Genomic DNA, 18,104 nt, shown 5'->3' with positions numbered 1-18,104 from the left:
GGATGGATGGATGGATGGATGGATGGAAAGAAGAACATGCGTGCATGCAAATATACATGCGATGCCAATCGTCCATCGGAGATAAATTAATACAACTATTATGCACATGCATTAATAACAGAGAAGATAATCAAAGGAGGAAAGGGGGGGGAGGGGAAAGAAGGGGGGGGGGAGGGGGAAAAAATAAGAAGGGGGGGAGGGAATCTAGGAGTAGGGGAAAGAAGAGTGTATACTATATTACTAGCCCCAGGACCACATCAATGCACAACCGGCTGCAAATGGCTCATTTCCTCTAAACATTTACTGAGGCCCCCTGGTTCGAAGGTCCCCAGTTTTAAAATCCAGAAGGACTTGCGTCTACAAAGGACGCGGTACCTCTTATTTGTTAGGGTGGTCTATCTGTTCTATAATGGTCGCCCTCAGGGCCTCAAAATTCCTACTATGGACCAGGTAAAAATGGCTAGATACCCCATGTTTCATTTCACCCTTAGCTATATTGGACCTATGTTTATTAGGTCTAGTTTGGAACTTTTGGGTAGTACGGCCCACATATGCAAGATTACATGGACAACTAAGCAAATAAATTACATATGTGCTTTGGCATGTTACATGACTCTTTATACAATATTCAGCATTGGAATTTGTCTGAAATGTAAGTTTGCCATTATTTAGTGTTTTACAGCAAAGACACCGTTTGGACTTACAAGAGTAACATCCTAGTTGGGTATGGTTTCTACTCTGTATTGTGGTTCCACTAGGCAATTTCTAGCAGGATAATCTACTGGGTGCTATATGGCCCCTAATTGTCTTTCCCCTTCTAAAGACCACCTGGGGTCTTACCTGTAGGGCTTGCTCTAGTATAGGGTCACTTAGTAGGACCGGCCAGTACTTGTCAAAGATCTTTTTGCACTCACTGGCCTGTCCAGAAAAATTAACAATTGGCAGGCAATTTGTGATGGAATTTACCATATCTATGGGACTTCTATTACTAAATTTTTTCGTTATAAGACAATCTTGTTGCGAGAGAGTGGAAGCTGTCTCGCAAGCTGATTCCTCTAGGGCAACAGGGTAGTGTTTTCCAAAAACCTCGATTTTAGGACTGCTGACTGTTAGTTGTGATCTGTCACAGGCAGACCTTTGATAAAAATGTGCTTAATAGGCTGAGTACATATACAGATAAATGGGGGGATATTGAGGACTTGCCTGCTATCTGTTTTCTGATTTGTGTTCTGTAGGTTCTCTCATATATGTACTCCATGCAGTGCATTTGTCTTCTTTGGTGTATGAGAGAAAGAAGCTCCCTGAATTGTTAGTCCAACTTCAAACTGTCAATATACAGTGCTGATTTGCATACGAAACAAGCTATGCTAGGTGCAGCAAGTACAAATACTTCCCACAGGTAAGCAAAGGAGAGCTAGCTAGTGCTTCCATATATATTCGTTTTAAAGAAGCATCAATTCAAGAAATCTGAAATTTCAGGGTCGTACAGGATCCCTTTCTCAAGAATAATACTGGGAGGAGCTATGTGCCAAAAGCCGGCTGATCCGGGACCCCAGAGATTTTTACACGGATGGGTATGGCAGCAGGACTAGCCCATTGTACCATTATCGAACAGTGTCAGCCCTTCAAGCATTATAGACATGACCTTACTTATCACACATGAGTTTCTGAGCTACAAATTTATCTCTCACAAGAAAGCTGTTGTATGGTAACTGAAGACCCACTAATCCTGTCACCAATATCACACGACTACAGAGGGTGACATTTGACCAATGGGAACAGCTTAGCAAAGCAGAAAGGGCTGGCAGCAATTTACAAATCAGACCTGAGTCTCTCTCCGTACCTTTAAGTCAAAGAAGAAAATCAAATTCAGAGCAAATAGAACAATCGTAAAATAGTAACACGTAATTGTTGTCGACAGGACTTGGATACAGGTTCACCTTACGGGACGATTCTAGTGTGCGAACAAAAACTCTTGGATGCACCTGGCTGATAAAACAAGTTAAAAAAAAAAAAGCTTAAAAAACCAAGGTAAAACCAAGTTAGTCAGATACTGCACAAAGATAGCACACAGCGTTTCATGGTGTAAAAGCCACTTCTCTAGGTTAATCTCATGCTAGATGTGCAGTAAGATAAAACTCAGAGCCCTGAAGGCATTCAGAGCTTTATCTTACAGCAAGTCTAGCATGACATTGACATGAGGAAGCAGCTTTTAAGCTGTGAAATGCGTTGTCCTGTCTTTATACAATATTTGAATGTAAAAATCTACCAGTTGAGTGGTGTGAAGGTAAGCCAACACTTGCCTTACTTTTTAATCTGTTTTTAATGGTTTTATTATCAATTAGGCGCCTGCAAGAGGTTTTTGTTCTCATAATTGTTAACCCTGTTGGAGGGTTGAATTTTATGTTTTTATCATGCGGTTCTTTTATGGAGCAGAGACCAGCTCTCCCTATACTAAGGTCAAGTGGGGTTGGTATTCCCTTATAAGCGCTTTTGAGTGGTGGCTATATTCAGCAACCCAGGCTTGTCACTTATCTTTCCACTCTACAATTAATATATTCCACCAGATCAGGCTCCCGTTGTCCCTGTATTCTTTTTTGCCCTACTCTTAGTTCCTAGTGTGCACGCCTCTTATTTGTGCCATTGATCCTCACCGATCATTGCAGAACTGGTGATAATGTTGTGTCTTGCTGTCTCTCCAGGCTAACAAGGTCAGCACTAAGGTCTACAGCTTTGGGAAGAGGGATCAGTCTATCAAGAGGAACCCCAATGTGCCGGTCCTGGTGAGGGGATGGCTCTACAAACAGGTAAGCTCATAAGTCACGGCAGAGTCCTGTCGATTGTAAACTCATAAGGGCAGATCTCTTCCCTTTTGTATGTTGGCGCTGGTTTCTCTTCCTCCAGTGCATTATGGGGCAAACCATTGATAGCAGCCTGATCGGAAGACGTCTGAGTAGTAGTGATCGATTTACCACCTTCTACCACTCATTTTCAATCAGATATTGTCAAATTACATTCAGGGCCTTTTCACACCGGGGCAGTGTGGTATTTTTACCGCACCCCACCGCCGGGCAATGAAAGTCTATGGAGACTTTTATACTGCCACGTTACGACGCGATGGACGTGACTTTTTCGCCGCATCCCCAACGCAGGTCCAGAACTACATTACCGCGCATCTTCTGCGTTGACTTGCGGCGATCTGCGTCAGCCCAGAAGTCATGTTAGTCTATGGCGATGCAGGGGTTTTAAAAATTATCGGCGTGGATGCGCAGAAGCGTATTTTTACAATACACTTCCATGCACTTCCGTATACCCTAAAGCAGGAAGTGTGTCCGCAAGTGCTCGACTTGTATTGGAAAAAAAAAAACAAAGAAGGAAATTTGATCAGATTTCTCGCTCAAGTAGAAAATACGTTTGATTTTTCCTTAAAACTGATCATTTTTAATTGGTGTAAAATTGGTTCTTTTTATTGTATGGTGTGTGGTGCCTTAAGATGGTAGAGTTGTGTGTGGCACTATCTGAAGATTTTTCTGTATTGTCCAATGTCTTAGTTTTGTCCTTCTTTTTTATAGGACAGCTCCGGGATGAAACTATGGAAGAGACGCTGGTTTCTGCTGTCAGACTATTGTCTATTTTACTATAAAGGTGAGGTGGAAGAGTGTCTGTGGGGGGGGGGGGGGGGGTGAAGGGTGAAGGGTCACTACACAACGTTTTTGTTAGGAGAGGGTCGCTGCTTTTCTGTTCTTGCAGGCATTAGCATTAGTGAGATTTGTGGGTCAGATTCTGTGTGTGAAATTTAGCACCTTGATGTCACATACCGGCCGCCCTTCCCCTGTGACTGCACAGTCCGCAAGGAATGCTCAATGTGTTTATTACACAACATAAATCAGAGCGCCATACAATAATCAGCCAATGCTGGGGCTAGTGGAAGGCAAATCTGGAATGCAGAACATAGATATGGGGATCTTTCATACTTGCATACCTGTATATCCTCAAGAATAAGTCAACCTCGTGTAGAAGTAGACTTCAACATTTGACCCTCTTTCAGCTGGAATTTTGTATTGACTCAAGTATAAGTCTACCCAGCAAAGTTAATGGCTGCACTTGGGGACCAGGAAGAATGAACAGCTGCACTTGGGGGCAGGAGGGGTTAATGAGTGCACTGTATTCACTATTTCATCAATTAGCCCCTCCTGTCCCCTAATTGCAGCCAATAACTCCTCCAGGCCCACAGATGCAGCAAGGATTCACTCCCCTTTCTGCAGCCCAATATTTCCCCCCTGCCCCTTTCCTTGGTAATTGTTGGGGCCAGGACTTTCAGACCTGTGTTTTATTGGCATTTCCTTTATCAAGAAAGTGTCACTTACCACTAATATTACACACATTACTCAGTGTTGCTTGTGACTCGTGTATAAGTCGACCCCTATACTTTTATGAAGGGAATCAGACCTAAATTTCTAGACTTATACTCGAGTATATACAGTACTTTCCACGGTACTCTTCCCCACCAATGTTGATTGCAGTTATGCAGGAGAACAGAGGCGCCAAAAGGATAAAAGGAAACTAAATGAGCTTAAAAACCAAATTCTTGGTAAATAGAGAAGGTAGTGTTGGACTTACCTCCTCCAAGTAGACACTCAACGACTGTAGTAAAGACAGTCAATATATTTTATTTATGAACGCCAAATATGCAACACGTTTCGCAGGTTTGATCCCGCTTCATCAGGCAATAATAACGGAGCAATAGCATATGTGGTCAGTAGAAGAGCCAGGCACCTCTGTTAATGGTGGTTGCAGTGGCCATTTAATGTCTTAGAAATGCCGAAGTACACGCGATGCGGCGATAGTGGTCTGGCCAACGCAGAGGCTGCAGCGTGCTGCCACACGGTGGGCACGGTATACGATGCAATGGAAGTCAAAGGCAACACGAACATCTTTAAAGGTGTTCGTGGTAGCGGTGCTCATGTGGATGTGGAATAAAGAAATGCTAAATAAATGGTGGAAAAAACTGTGATGCACTGCCTGTCCGGCAGTGCGCACGTGACGGAGGTGTAAGACCTTTGTGACATCTGACATCACTGGGAAAGACGTTCTGGGGGCGGGGTCACTGCAATTTCCCTGATGTTGCAGTCTGCTGCCGATATCAAAGTACATGTAATGGTGGGTTACGCATAGGCTCTTAAGCCATGAGCAAATTGCACCACAGAAAATGTAAATGAAGCCTGACTGTATGACCTTACCCCTCTCCTCTGCAGTCTGTACATTTCCTCTGCATTGCAACAACGACCATCTCACGTACTTCTCTTCTTCTAACAGACAGCAAAGAGGAGGCCATACTGGGCAGTATTCCTCTCCCGGGATACAGCATCACCCCCACCGGGCCCGAGGACCGAATAAATCGCAAGTATTCCTTTAAGGTGCGTTCTCCACCTACTGTCCAACTTTCAGCTTCCACATTCGTTTCTTGTAGTCAAATCTTTTACCTGTTCTTTAAGCTAACCATATACCAAACAACCATAATTGTACAGTGATGCAAAACTTAACATATCTGTGTTGTGCAGAGACCAACAGCGAGAGAATGCTTTGCAAACAATGTTTAGGTAGGCTCAATGGACAAAGTTGTGCAATCAAGATTGATTTTTTGATTTTGGCTTCTGGCTAACTTAACAGGGACTGTAGTCAAAATAACATAATCAATGAAATTGTTGTTGTTGTTGTTTTTTTTTTTTACAGTATTAATAAACTATTTAGAGTTTACCCACGGTAAAATCTTTTCTCTCCCTTTTTACATTCTGAAATTTATCACCAGCGGCAACGTTTTTAGTACTGGCAAATGATCTGTGTGGAATGTTTACTTACTGATAGTCAGTGACTCTAGTCAGTAGAAAATATAGCTGGTCTTACAGAATACTCGGAAGGAGGGAGGGGGGGGCGGGCCATGGTCATGACATCACACTGTGGGAGGGGTTACATCACAATATCAGCCACACAGGACCCCCCCCCCCCCCAATGATCTATTTAAGAAAAGGTAAAGATTTCTCATGGGAAAGGGGGCATTGGCTACTTACTGGGATATGAAGTTCAATCCTTGGTTAATTTCCTCCTATATCTGCCCCTGCATCTGCATGCAGCTGCCTATTCTCCCTTCATCTTCCTATACAGTATGTTCCCTAGTAGCTATGTCCCCTTACTCCTCCTGGGCTCCTCTTGCTCCCCCCCCCCCCTTCCTCCCTCTATAATTTCCCTGTGCACATATGAGGCATTCAATGAGCCAATAGGAGGCCGCAATAGCAGCATAGGGGGCGATATACAGGCAGGGAACGCGAACAATCACTCGCGTTCCCATGCCTGTCGGTCGGTGACGTCCAAACTGGAAGTGTTCGCCGGCGGGTGCAGAAGCATCGGAGCGGAGCTGTGAGGGCACCGATCGGCTGCAGGGGGCTGAGGGAAGCCACAGGTAAGTTCATCTCATTTTTTTCCCGTGGCTTTAGGTTCACTTTGTCTTCCATATACAGTTATAGTAAGATTTTGCAGCTATTGTCCTCTACATTTCCAGTCCCCGAATGGTGTGACCCACATTGCATGAATGAGGTGCAGATAACACTGCTAACAGATCCACCCTGTACAGGCTCGGTCCTGCCGTTGTGCTGCTCTGTGATTGGCTGAACACACGGTGAGACAGCCCATTGTTCCGGTGTATCCATGTCCAGTGTGGCTCAATCTCTTGTACAGTTACTTTTATATGCTCGCCCCATTCCAGAATTCCATTCTAATTGAATTTGGCATGGCTAAAAGAATGTAAGCTGGGTCCACATGATCTCCCCAGATTATTCATGCTCCATCACTGCTCTGCTATCTACAAAACAAGCACTGCTGCTAAATCTCAATCAGTATTCGCCTCTGACAATATGAGCTTTGCCAGGCATAATTTTCATTCGTTGTGTTTTGTGTGTTATAATGATATTGTCAGTCACTTTGTGTCCTCTCTCTGTGTTCTGAAGACGCCGGTCCCATGGAAACTAATAATCATAATAACAGGATCCTTGGATCCAGAGATATACTTAGACAAAATAACAAATAGTGCTGTTCATAACAGATTTTACTGACTCGCTGCAAAGAGAAATGAAGGACTTGTTCACGCCAAGTGCTTTGCTGTCTGATGCATTGCAATGCAAATAGTGTGCTGTCCATACGAAGGTAAAAAGACATGTATGATTTTCATTCATACCAAAGCTGTGTGCTGCCGCAGGTTGTGTTGAGGGACGCCTGAAGTGAGGGGGATATGGAGTCTGCATATTTATTTTCTTTTAACATTACCAGTTGCCTGACAGTCCTGCTGATCTTTCATGCATCAGTAGTGTCTGGATCACACACCTGAAACATGCACATGGCAAATAAAGTCAAACTTAGGCTGCATACTCACCGCTCCACGGGTTCAGAGATATCCCCTTGACAATGGTTGCTAGCAACGCCTCTTCCTGTCGTCAGGTTAAGCGCAAGGTCACGCGGCGTAAACGGCAGCGCGAATGAGACTTCCAGCGATCACGGTACTTTGTGCGGTGTCGTCAGTGATCTTAAAGATCCGGTCAGCCGTGTCAGTCTTTTGTCATTTCACAACGACTTTCTGTTGCTTTTCCAATATTTATTCCCCAAATAGTGATGGTCATGCCTAGGAGAACTCAGAGAGAAGAATGTGATCAGCTTCCTTAGCTGATAGTTATGCATGTCTCTGATTAGCTAGTTATGATGATGTGAAAAAGCAGGATGTGATCACCGCTGATCAAACAAATCACATGCTCCTCCATGAGTTCTCCTAGACACAACCATCACTATTTAGGAAATAAATATTGGGAAAGCAACAGAAAATAATCTGCACCCAAGCAGTCTCAGTGAGTCAAACAGTCAATGGTTATTATAAAACTAATTCTCTTTATTAAACACAGAGAAAATAATTAAATGCAGTCAAAGCTAAAATTATTTTCTAAAGTGTGTTTAATAAAAGAAAATTCGTTTTATAGTAACCATTGACTGTTTAACTCATTGAAACTGCTTGGGTGCAGATTATTTCCCTTTGTACCATTTTCTGCGACGGCGTTCAATGGATAGATGGAACTGTCGATGGATCCAATGTTATCCATAGGATCCGTTGTCACCATGGCAATCTCAGGTCCTGCATGATTTTTCTGGCTGTAACCGAAACTGCGATGACTGATGTAAACATTCAAAGCCTGTTAATCACTTTTGGATGAACAGTCTCTGGCCCCCTAGAGACTTTTTTTCTTTCTTGTTTCCAAAAGCTGAGCTGTGATTGGCTCATGGAGTCAGGAGCCAATGAAAGCGTGACAGCAGAGCGAGCGGGCTGCAGCGACAACAGAGTAGCGCAAACAGTAAGAGCAAGCAGACTACGCGGCGAGAGTGATTGAAATCTATGCCCTTGCAGACATATCAGCTCCCAAACAGGACGCAGATTTCACTCACTGCTGTCCGCAAGAGGTTAAAGAGAAACTCCGACCAAGAATTGAACTTGATCCCAATCAGTAGCTGATACCCCCTTTTACATGAGAAATCTATTCCTTTTCACAAACAGACCATCAGGGGGCGCTGTATGACTGATATTGTGGTGAAACCCCTCCCACAAGAAGCTCTGAGTACAGAGGTACTCCTGGCAGTTTCCTGTCTGTGAACCCTGTTGCATTGTGGGAAATAGCTGTTTACAGCTGTTCCCAACAGCCAAAACAGCATACAGCAGCTACATCACCTGCCAGCAGTAAAAATGTCACCATGTAATAAATGTCAGAATATAAATCGGGGATTTAAAAGATTTTACAATGGGCAAACACTGACTAAATCATTTATACATAATTATTGTAAAAATGAAGCAATTTTTTTATTACATTATTTTCACTGGAGTTCCTCTTTAAAGGGGACCTGAAGCAAGACGTATGGAGGCTGACATATTTATTTCCTTGAAATAATACCAGTTGCCTGCTGCCAGTATATTGGACCTTCTATCTAATATATTTTCCATTGGACGAGCAGCAGAGACTTATGGAGCTGTCCACTACCACAGATATAAACGGAGAAACCAGAACTACCAATGCATACTAGACAAGAACTAGCAAAATGGAAGTGGATGGACAAAGCCTATCGTACGTTGGATACGCTGTGTCCGTACACACTGTGTGTGTTGTAGTGTGAACCCAGGCTCACTGTACATCAGTATTCGTATTGTGCACAGCACAGTACTGCCCCCTGATCTGCTTCTCTGTCTGCAGTGCAGAGAAACAGATGATGATGATGATACACAGATGAACAATCAGCATTTTGAGCATAATTTTGTTTTGTGTACATTTTTTTTTTCAACCGCAAGCAATTTTTTTAACAATCTGAAGAGAGAAAATTTTTACTATCTTCTGTGATTACCACAAAAGCTTATAAGTATGTTTGTAGTTACTTTACTAGGATCACGAGCAATGGGTGAGCTCAGTAGTAAAATGACAGACTCATTTGAAATAAAGCAAGGCATTAGACAAGGGAGGCATTGTCCGCATTGCATTCTATCGCGCTGCTGGATGATGCACTTAGTGAAGTTGATATGAACAGTAATATCGCATTTCGAATGAGTCAGGTGGCAGCATATGCTGATGATCTCCTAATTATAGCCCCGGGTGAGGGTTCAATGAGAGGAACAATTTTAGAGGTGGCGGCTGAGACAAACAAAATAGGATTGGCAGTGAACCATGAGAAAGCTACGTGAGAGAAAAAGGCCTTCAGGAAAAAATACATAATAGAAGTCAACAATGATCATTATGAGAATGTTAAAGCATTTATAGAGGAATCTCAGCTTTGTTGAGAAAGAGGTAATCTCATCAGTTCAGCTTTGCGTATTGTCAGGACTGATGGCACGTTATTGGAAATTGCTTGTATTGTGCTTTTGAATATGCTTAGGCTAATCCAAACTTGTTTATATCGAAAACGGGGAGTGTGAGAGCTTCCTGCCAGGCACTCAGGCACTCAGCTTGTGCAGGTGGGTAAAACAAGCAACGATTATCCCTGGTTTGCGCAGCTAATGCCTCCTGCAGGAAGGGGATTATTCTAACGTACAGCCTGAATGGTTATTTACGGCGGCACAGGAACAAAGGGCGTCAAGGCATGTCGATATTCAAATTTCTGCACTACGTAGCTGGCGCTACGGTAGGTGGGGGGTTGGTAGGTTAAGGAATGGGGGGGGGGATTAATTGTTAGGCACCACCTGGGGAGGTTAAGGGATAAGCATCGGTAGAGTGAGGTCTTACGGTTAGGCATCGGTAGAGGGAGGTCTTAGGGTTAAGCATTGGTAGAGGGAGATCTTAGGGTTAGGCATAGGTAGAGGGAGGGTTCTGTGTGAGTGTAGGGTTAAAGTAAGGTCTAGTGAAATATCGATAAATATAACCGTTATTTTAATATTGCGATTCACGCTACATCACGGACATTGATGGCATCTATACAATACAATCTAACAAGAATGTTCTGAGACATGTTAAACCGGAAAGCGCTGTTCTGTGAGTGGTAACCTGAAGTTCTATGGACTTTCATGTTACCATGCAGATTGCACGCCATGGAGTATATGCAATAAACTGCAGTAAGCAGAATTATCTGCAAAAAGTTTTACACATAAGTAGAGTGTAATGCATATGATGTAATGTATTGCATTCTGCTTAGGGTCCTTTTACACTTAATCAGTTGGTGTGCGTTAGTATGCGTTGGTACGCGTTTTTTCCATAGCCGTGAAAGGTGCCATAGGAAAACATGGGCATTACTTTGAAAAACAGTTTTTTCAGTTATAACTGAGAGCAACCAATTAAGTGTAAAAGGGGCCTTAACCTACCGTAGTTTTTCATACACCCCCATGTGTGGTGCATCAGACCTGACAACACAGCATGTAGTGTGAATCAGCCCTTAGGGTCTGTTCACACTGGATGTGGTGCACCCTGCTGCTGTTGCCAAACCCCCCTGCTGAGCACATCACGTATGTTGCACCACTATAAAGAACACATTTGCCTTTTCATGCGGTGTAGTTGGCGGCTTCATTCACTTGTATTGCACCTGCAGCCTGTTTTGGCCACCAGTGGATCTGAGTGGGAAGCGCTCCTCGGCATGTCATTTTTGCCCAGGTCGCCATTGTAGCCATAGCCGGCCCCACTCTAACAGCTGCAATTTTCTCCTTCTCATCCCCAGACACCAAATAAACCGTACAGCCTAAAATACAGGTTAGTTCGTTCATAGTTACTTATATTTTAAAAATCTGGTCTAGCAGATTCAGAACTACCACCCAATACTTATGATGTTCAGGGCATCGCCACTACATATGCAATAGGTCTCTGTGACCTCTAAATAGATCTAATTTCAGGCCTAGAGAATAAGATAGATTGCACATGTCTGTGAAGTGCATAATGATACATTATAAGAAGCTGCTTGATTGGCTGCCCACTTACACCAGACCAAGGAAATGAGGACATAATGATGTAGAAGAGTTAGAAGGGTCACTGCTGATAGAAATGCCTGGAGAACAAATGTGATTGAGGTCAGAAACTGTGGAAGGTTATAGTGCTGGAGGAGTAAAGGGAGCCATACATCTAGCAATTTTGTATTGATTGATTAAGCAATCAACCTGGAGTGATCAACTACAGTGCGGTTGATCGACTAGTGGCCCACACATTACAAGCGAGATCCTATGTGATTCTGCTTCAATAATCAATTTGAACTATGTTGTGCCTCCATGCTCTGGAGCCAAAAATCAATTTTGTTGACTGAAATCATGTGAAGAAAAGAGATGACACTGAGAGCCCAATATAGTGTAGTATGTATCGATAGAAGATACATTATCAAAGAGTACAAAAGTATACTCACAAACCAGGGTTACCTCATAGGCAACCACTGTATGGGCAGGTGAGGAGATTAGACCTGTCCCCACTCAGGATTAAGAAGTCGCTCTCTGTAGATAGGAGAAAGGGGGTATACCCCTCCACCAGGGGTGGATACAAGTATTTTGCAATGTAAACAGGTGGCTAAAATAGTTAAAAATGCTTGGAAGGCAGTGGTGGACTTACCTCCTAAAATCAGACACACAACTGTCAATTTCAAAAGGCATAAATGTAATAATATACTCCACAAAGTGTTTGCAACACTTTTCACAGGTATAGTCATGCTTCTTCAGGCAATAAAAAAGGGAGCATATAACCATATAAGGTCAGGGACGCACCAGGCGCCTGTCTTTTTAACTATTTTAGCCTGTTTTATTCTTTTGGCTCCTCTGTTTACATTTGCAAAATCATGTGAACAGTTCCTTTACAATCGACTGATAACTTCCATCCTGCTCTGTCGACAAATCAATGTGATTCACCAGATATCGATCAGTTAATTTCAATCGTGTATACTGGAACACACTTGATTCTCTCTCGATTCTGTAAAATTATTAAATCTGTTTGTCAATATGGCCACCAATTTGTGGTAGAGAACAGACAATTTAATTTACTCACCTCTTCACTGTAATTGTCTATATGTTGCTGAAATCCCCTCCCACCCTGACCTGGAAAAAGTGTGCTGTTGCTTCTCCGAAGGCTGGGGCATGTCTGTCAGTCCAGCAGACTCTCACGGGATTCGGCTACCAGCTTGGTAATAATGGGATGCAGTATAAAACTATGCACACATCGCTCCCATACCACTCCCACCCCCAGCTTTCTTGCCCACCTGCCCGCATTGATCAAGCAAAGAGGCATGTCTCCTCAATATTCATTCAATACTTTGATTGTAGCATCAGTCATAAAAGCCATAATCTTAATAGGTTTAATTGAGATTTGATGTTTGTGTAGAATCTAATTTATTACATGTATTGCAAAGTCATATACCTACCATTAGTTAACAGGGGTGTCAAACTCAATCACATTAGGGGCAAGGGGCCCTAAAATATAGTCTAAGTCACGGGTCAAATTGTTAAGATTTAACATTTATTAAACTGTCTCAAATTAAAGGACCACTATTGTGAAAAAAGTAAGCAGTTAAAAGATCACAGAGCTGACAGGTTTTGGACTAGTCCATCTCTTCATGGGGGATTCTCAGGATTATTTTTTTTTTTCAGAAGCACTTCCTAAATGGCAGTTTAACTGATTTTGGAAGTCAGACTAAGCAACTGCCATTCAGGAAATGCTATTGAAATCAAACAAAAGCTTGAGCATCACCCATGAAAAGATGGACTAGTCCAAAACCTGTTGGTTCTGTCAACTTTTAACTGCTTACTTTTTTCACTATAGTGGTCCTTTAAGTGGCGTAACTATAGAAACCGTGGGAGAGCCTGGGAACCCGCTCCTCCTCTTTCTGCAGAAGAGCAGTTTAATATTTGCCTGCTCCAGTGCTGCTTCGGTCTTCTCTAATCTTCCTGACTGACTCGTGCTCTATGCTGCATACATCTGACTCCGGATGTATGTCACATGATCTGGAGGTATGGAAGTATAGAGTGCACAGCTGCCAGCAAGAACAAAAGAGACATGTCGCAGCACTTAAGCAGGTTAATATTGCTACCCTGCTATATGGGGAGAGGGTGTGTGTAGCTACCACACAAGGGTCTTTGTATCCAAGGACGGGTCCTGTGTTGTTGCTGCACTTGGGCTTAGACTGATAATGCTTCAACCAGAAACAGTCATCCTCTGACAGTGTATTGTTCTTATATTGCTTACAATGCTGAACGTTCAAACCTCTCGAGGAACACTTTAAATGGCTAGGAGGGCTGCATTTGGCCCGCTTGACTGGAGTTTGACACCTGTGCATTAGTATGCTGAGAGGCTTTTGGAGGAAGCTGGGATTGGCTGGGGAGCCCCCATCAGTCATTCCCCACTGTCTGCCTGCCCTACAGATTTCCCCTGCCTGAAATGTGCCGTGCCCAACAGACTCATATTTGCTATTCAAATACAAACACAAGGAAAATTAAAATACAAAGTGACTCAGGCACATAGTTCCGGCTGCTGATCAGTCCTGCTTCCAGGCTCCTAAATAATTTCAAAGATTCTCCCTTCCTTGCCAGTTTTGAAATCCTCTTTGAGTAAGTTAAAGAGACATTGTAGTGAAAATAACGCAATGAATACATTTTTTTAACTATATTCATTTATAGATTAGGTATCCAGTGTTTGCCCATTGTAAAGTCTTTCCTGACCCTGGTTTCCTTTCAGAAATGTATCACAGGTGCCAACATCTTTAGTCCTGGCAAGTGATCTCTGCGAAATGTTTGTTTTCGGAGAATTCTAAAGCCAATAGAAACTATACCATGTGTCCCAGAATACTCCTCATCGTTAATCAGCCTAGGCTATGCATCACTGGGTTGGCAGGGTTCACATACCAATATGCAGGAATAATATAGGTAAAGGAAGAAGTTCTGATGCTGAAACCAGGGAAATTACCATATACTGTATTTTTTTGGACTATAAGACTCAATTTTTCTCCCCCAAAAGTGAGGGGGAAAAGTCACCGCATCTTACAGTCCAAATGCAGGGAGTTCCTGACATGTGAACCCCTGACAATACGAACCTCCAAGCCGCCGCAATGTCAGGGACTCCCTGTACTGTGCCCATGCAGAGGAGGACACAGGGGGCAAATGTAGCACACGGGGACACAAAGGGGCATAGAGGAGGACACAAGGGAGACAGAGGAGGACACAGAGGTACAAGGGGGCATAATCCACAAGATGCCCCTTTACCATGGATGCACCAGGTTTTGTACCGTATATTCCGGCGTATAAGACAACCCCTCAACTTTTAGAGTTAAAATATAGAGTTTGGGATATACTCGCCATATAAGATTACCCCTCTTCCAACGCACTCCAAATAAAACATTAAAAAAACAGTATATAGGCAATTGACTGGTTGGATTGGTCAACTCTCCCTAAGTGGATTGGTCAACTCTCCTTGTCTACCTGTTTATCAGAGAGGTATGGAAGAATAGGTTGCGCTGTGCCCATAAAACACGCCTCTTTCTCCTGTCTGGCCCACCCTTGTATCCTATTTACCTTCTTCTCTGCCTCTCAGATCTCACACATGTGCACCTGCGCCGCTTCACTACAGTCCTCAGCAGCGAGATCTGAGAGGCAGTGAAAGGATAGGGCATATCACCCGGCATCAATTACACCCGGAGTATAAGACGACCCCAGACTGTTCAGAAAATTTTCAAGGGTTAAAAAGTAGTCTTATACGCCAGAATATACAGTCTATATTTTTTCCCCTGATTTTTGTCCTCTAAACCTAGGTGCTTCTTATGGTCAGGAGCATCTTATGGTCGGAAAAATACTGTTAGTGGGTATCTTGAATACCTTGAATAATTTACTGCATTTTACTATATTGTTTGATGTCAGATAGACAATGCCAAGCCAGGAGGCCACTGTGCCTACAGATGACAACCAGTACTGGAACTTATCGGCTGTCTTTATAGCAGCTTCTTCAGGGTATTTGCTGGCCCATGCATTGTGTCAATGGCCTCAATTCACTAAGATCATGCTGGAGATAATAAGGCAAGAGAAAACTTACCTCCACACAGTAATGCTGGGAATACACGGTTCGTTTTTGCCTTCGTTTAAACCTTCGATTCGTTCGGTAAACGAATCGAGTGTTGAAAACGTATGTGAAAATAGTCATAATCTCATTATAGTTTCGATTAATAGACCCCAAAAACGAACGACTAGTGATCGAACATGTTTGATATTATCTCTCTTTATCCATCTAATCGAGCCATTGGTAGGCTTGATGGCTGTTCAGATCGATTATATATTCGTTTATGCTAGTCTGTCCCTGTAAAAAGGGATTTTCGTTTCGTTTCTTTGCAGCCTTCGATCATTGGAAAAACGAAACCATCAGAATCGAAAAAAAAAAACGAAACCGTGGGTGGTGATATTAACCGTATGACCGATTTATTTCGGGATCGAAAAGGACAAAAGGCACAATCGAAACGAAGGTTTAAACGAAGGCAAAAACGAACCGTGTATTCCCAGCATAAGAGAGTTATCTTATCTCTTCATTCCTTACGTTACCTCCTCTGTAGTTAATTTACCTCCTCTGTAGTTAATTTACCTCCTCTGTAGTTATTTTCACATGCAGTTAATGAACAGCCTGTCTTTAACTCTGGAGTTATTTTAAGCATTAAAGAGTTAACTTAAAGACAGAAGAGTTAACTTTAGGTTTGCCTGAGGTAAAATGTTTCCTGAATACTACATGCCTTATCACCATGGTAACAACTCTAGAAGAGTTATTAAAGACAGAAGATAAGCTTAGTGAATTGAGGCCATTGTGTCATTAGACCCTGTGTGCGCTGATACTGCAGTAATAGGTGGAGTCTCCCATTGGATTTTTTTGTGTTTGAGGAATATCTCAACACAGTAGTTCCGGCCTTTCTATGTATGCTCCCACCCAGTGTAGGCTTTCTCCCCCTCCTGCTGCAATCTTCATAATTCAAAATAAGTTTTAGAATCAACGGCGTGAGGGGGAGTGGGGGGGGGGGGTGAAGAAAAAAGCAGGATTGAACTCAAGAGAGCATAGTTTCCTTACTGAAGCCCCTAACAGAAGAATGTAGCTGGAGATGGAAATAAGGGCAGCAGATATGTAAGGTCTTAAGGCCTCGTTCACATCATCTAGCGCAGATGGCTGTGTGATCGGAACGCAAGGCGTATGATCGCTCAACATCTGCGCTAGAGATCCCATTCATTACAGTGAATGGGATCTGTGCTGCCATTCCAGAAAATGCAGCAGCTGCGCAATAGCGCGTCTTGCTGCTGTGCAGCGCATATGATGGGAACGGTAGAAGGGCTGTCTGTGCCCTTCTACCGTTCTTGCGTGTCGCACACTATGCGCGCTGCCAAAATGCACACGGCAGCGCGCATAGTCTGAACGAGCCCTAAGACCTGAAGAGTGCAGAGATGTCCCTGAGAGCTAGAAGAATCCTGCATGGAGAGGGGAGCCACTGGTAATGGATGAAGCAGAGGAACAAAGCTGTAACCTCAGGGAGCAGAGCTATCACCACCACTGTTCCCCAGAGAGAGTTAAACCTAATCTCTCCTCTCTAACACTGAAATACCGGTTGTGGGTGCAGCACCTGTTCTCTCCATCCCTGTATATTGTCCTCCTGCCTGATATTACAGATTTTGGTGACCCTCTGCTGTATATATCGCTATGGATAAACACACTACAGGCAGCAGCATGAATGGAGTCTGTGCTTATTGGCTCCCTGGGGCCGCTGTTACTCTGTAGCGAATAGAAGCGTCCATTGTTGGTTGAATAAACAGTTGACTGAGATCACTGCGAGAATTGCTGATCCCACCAGAGCCGTGGTCACTGCCTGTCACTTCACGTTAGTGATGAATCTGTCAGAGTCCGGCGCTCCCAGTCTCACTGTATAGTCTCCGCCGCTCGGAGAGGAGCGTCCCAGATACAGCCATGGGGTGAGACACAGAGAAACTTCTCACAACTGTGCTACTATGTCCGGTATAGTGATGGACGGGGATGGCTGCTGTATATTTGTCCGGTATAGTGATGGACGGGGATGGGTGCTGTATATTTGTCCGGTATAGTGATGGACGGGGATGGGTGCTGTATATTTGTACGGTATAGTGATGGACGGGAATGGGTGCTGTATATTTGTACGGTATAGTGATGGACGAGTGAGCATGGGAGAAGCTACGTGTATGTAGCCTGCAGAATATTTAATCCTGTTTAGTTTGCTTTTTCTCCTGGCTCAGAAGTCAGTATAGGTGTGCCATCATATAGAATACTGCTATGTAGTATACTGAATTGTGTATGTATGCATCTGATATGCAAGGGGAGTTGTATACAGTTGTATGTGCAGTCTGTATAGCTTATGTCAGGGATGCCATTATATTGCATAATATTGTATACAGCTAAATAGTGTATTGCAGTCTATGTATCTGATATATAATTTAGTATACAGTTAAAAAATACATTGCTGTCCCTGCATGTGATGTAAGGGTGAGGTTATGCACTAGTATACAGTTATCAGATATGTCTGTTATGTATGGAATGTCATTTAGTAAGTAGCTATTTACTATATTGCAGTCCCTGTATGTCCCTGCTATG

The 18,104-nt window shown here is 43.2% G+C and overlaps 1 protein-coding gene across 8 annotated transcripts in view; it reads left to right on the top strand.

The window, feature by feature from the left end:
• The window catches only part of PLEKHA7 (pleckstrin homology domain containing A7), a 353,339-nt gene that overhangs the window by 254,148 nt on the left and 81,087 nt on the right, over positions 1-18,104 (top strand). For 7 of the 8 annotated variants that reach the window (XM_068261471.1, XM_068261463.1, XM_068261462.1 and 4 more), the window contains 3 exons: positions 2,703-2,807; positions 3,573-3,645; positions 5,317-5,417. In XM_068261471.1, the coding sequence (XP_068117572.1) occupies positions 2,703-2,807; positions 3,573-3,645; positions 5,317-5,417 (279 nt within the window). Of the gene's footprint in view, positions 1-2,702; positions 2,808-3,572; positions 3,646-5,316; positions 5,418-17,315; positions 17,453-18,104 lie in introns of those variants that run through there. The other variant, XM_068261469.1, reaches the window with a different exon arrangement.

The sequence above is a fragment of the Hyperolius riggenbachi genome, chromosome 11, assembly GCF_040937935.1.
Source record: "Hyperolius riggenbachi isolate aHypRig1 chromosome 11, aHypRig1.pri, whole genome shotgun sequence".
Taxonomy (NCBI): Eukaryota; Metazoa; Chordata; class Amphibia; order Anura; family Hyperoliidae; genus Hyperolius; species Hyperolius riggenbachi.
Note: the sequence above shows the minus strand (reverse complement) of the source record. Positions and strands in the feature narration are given on the sequence as shown.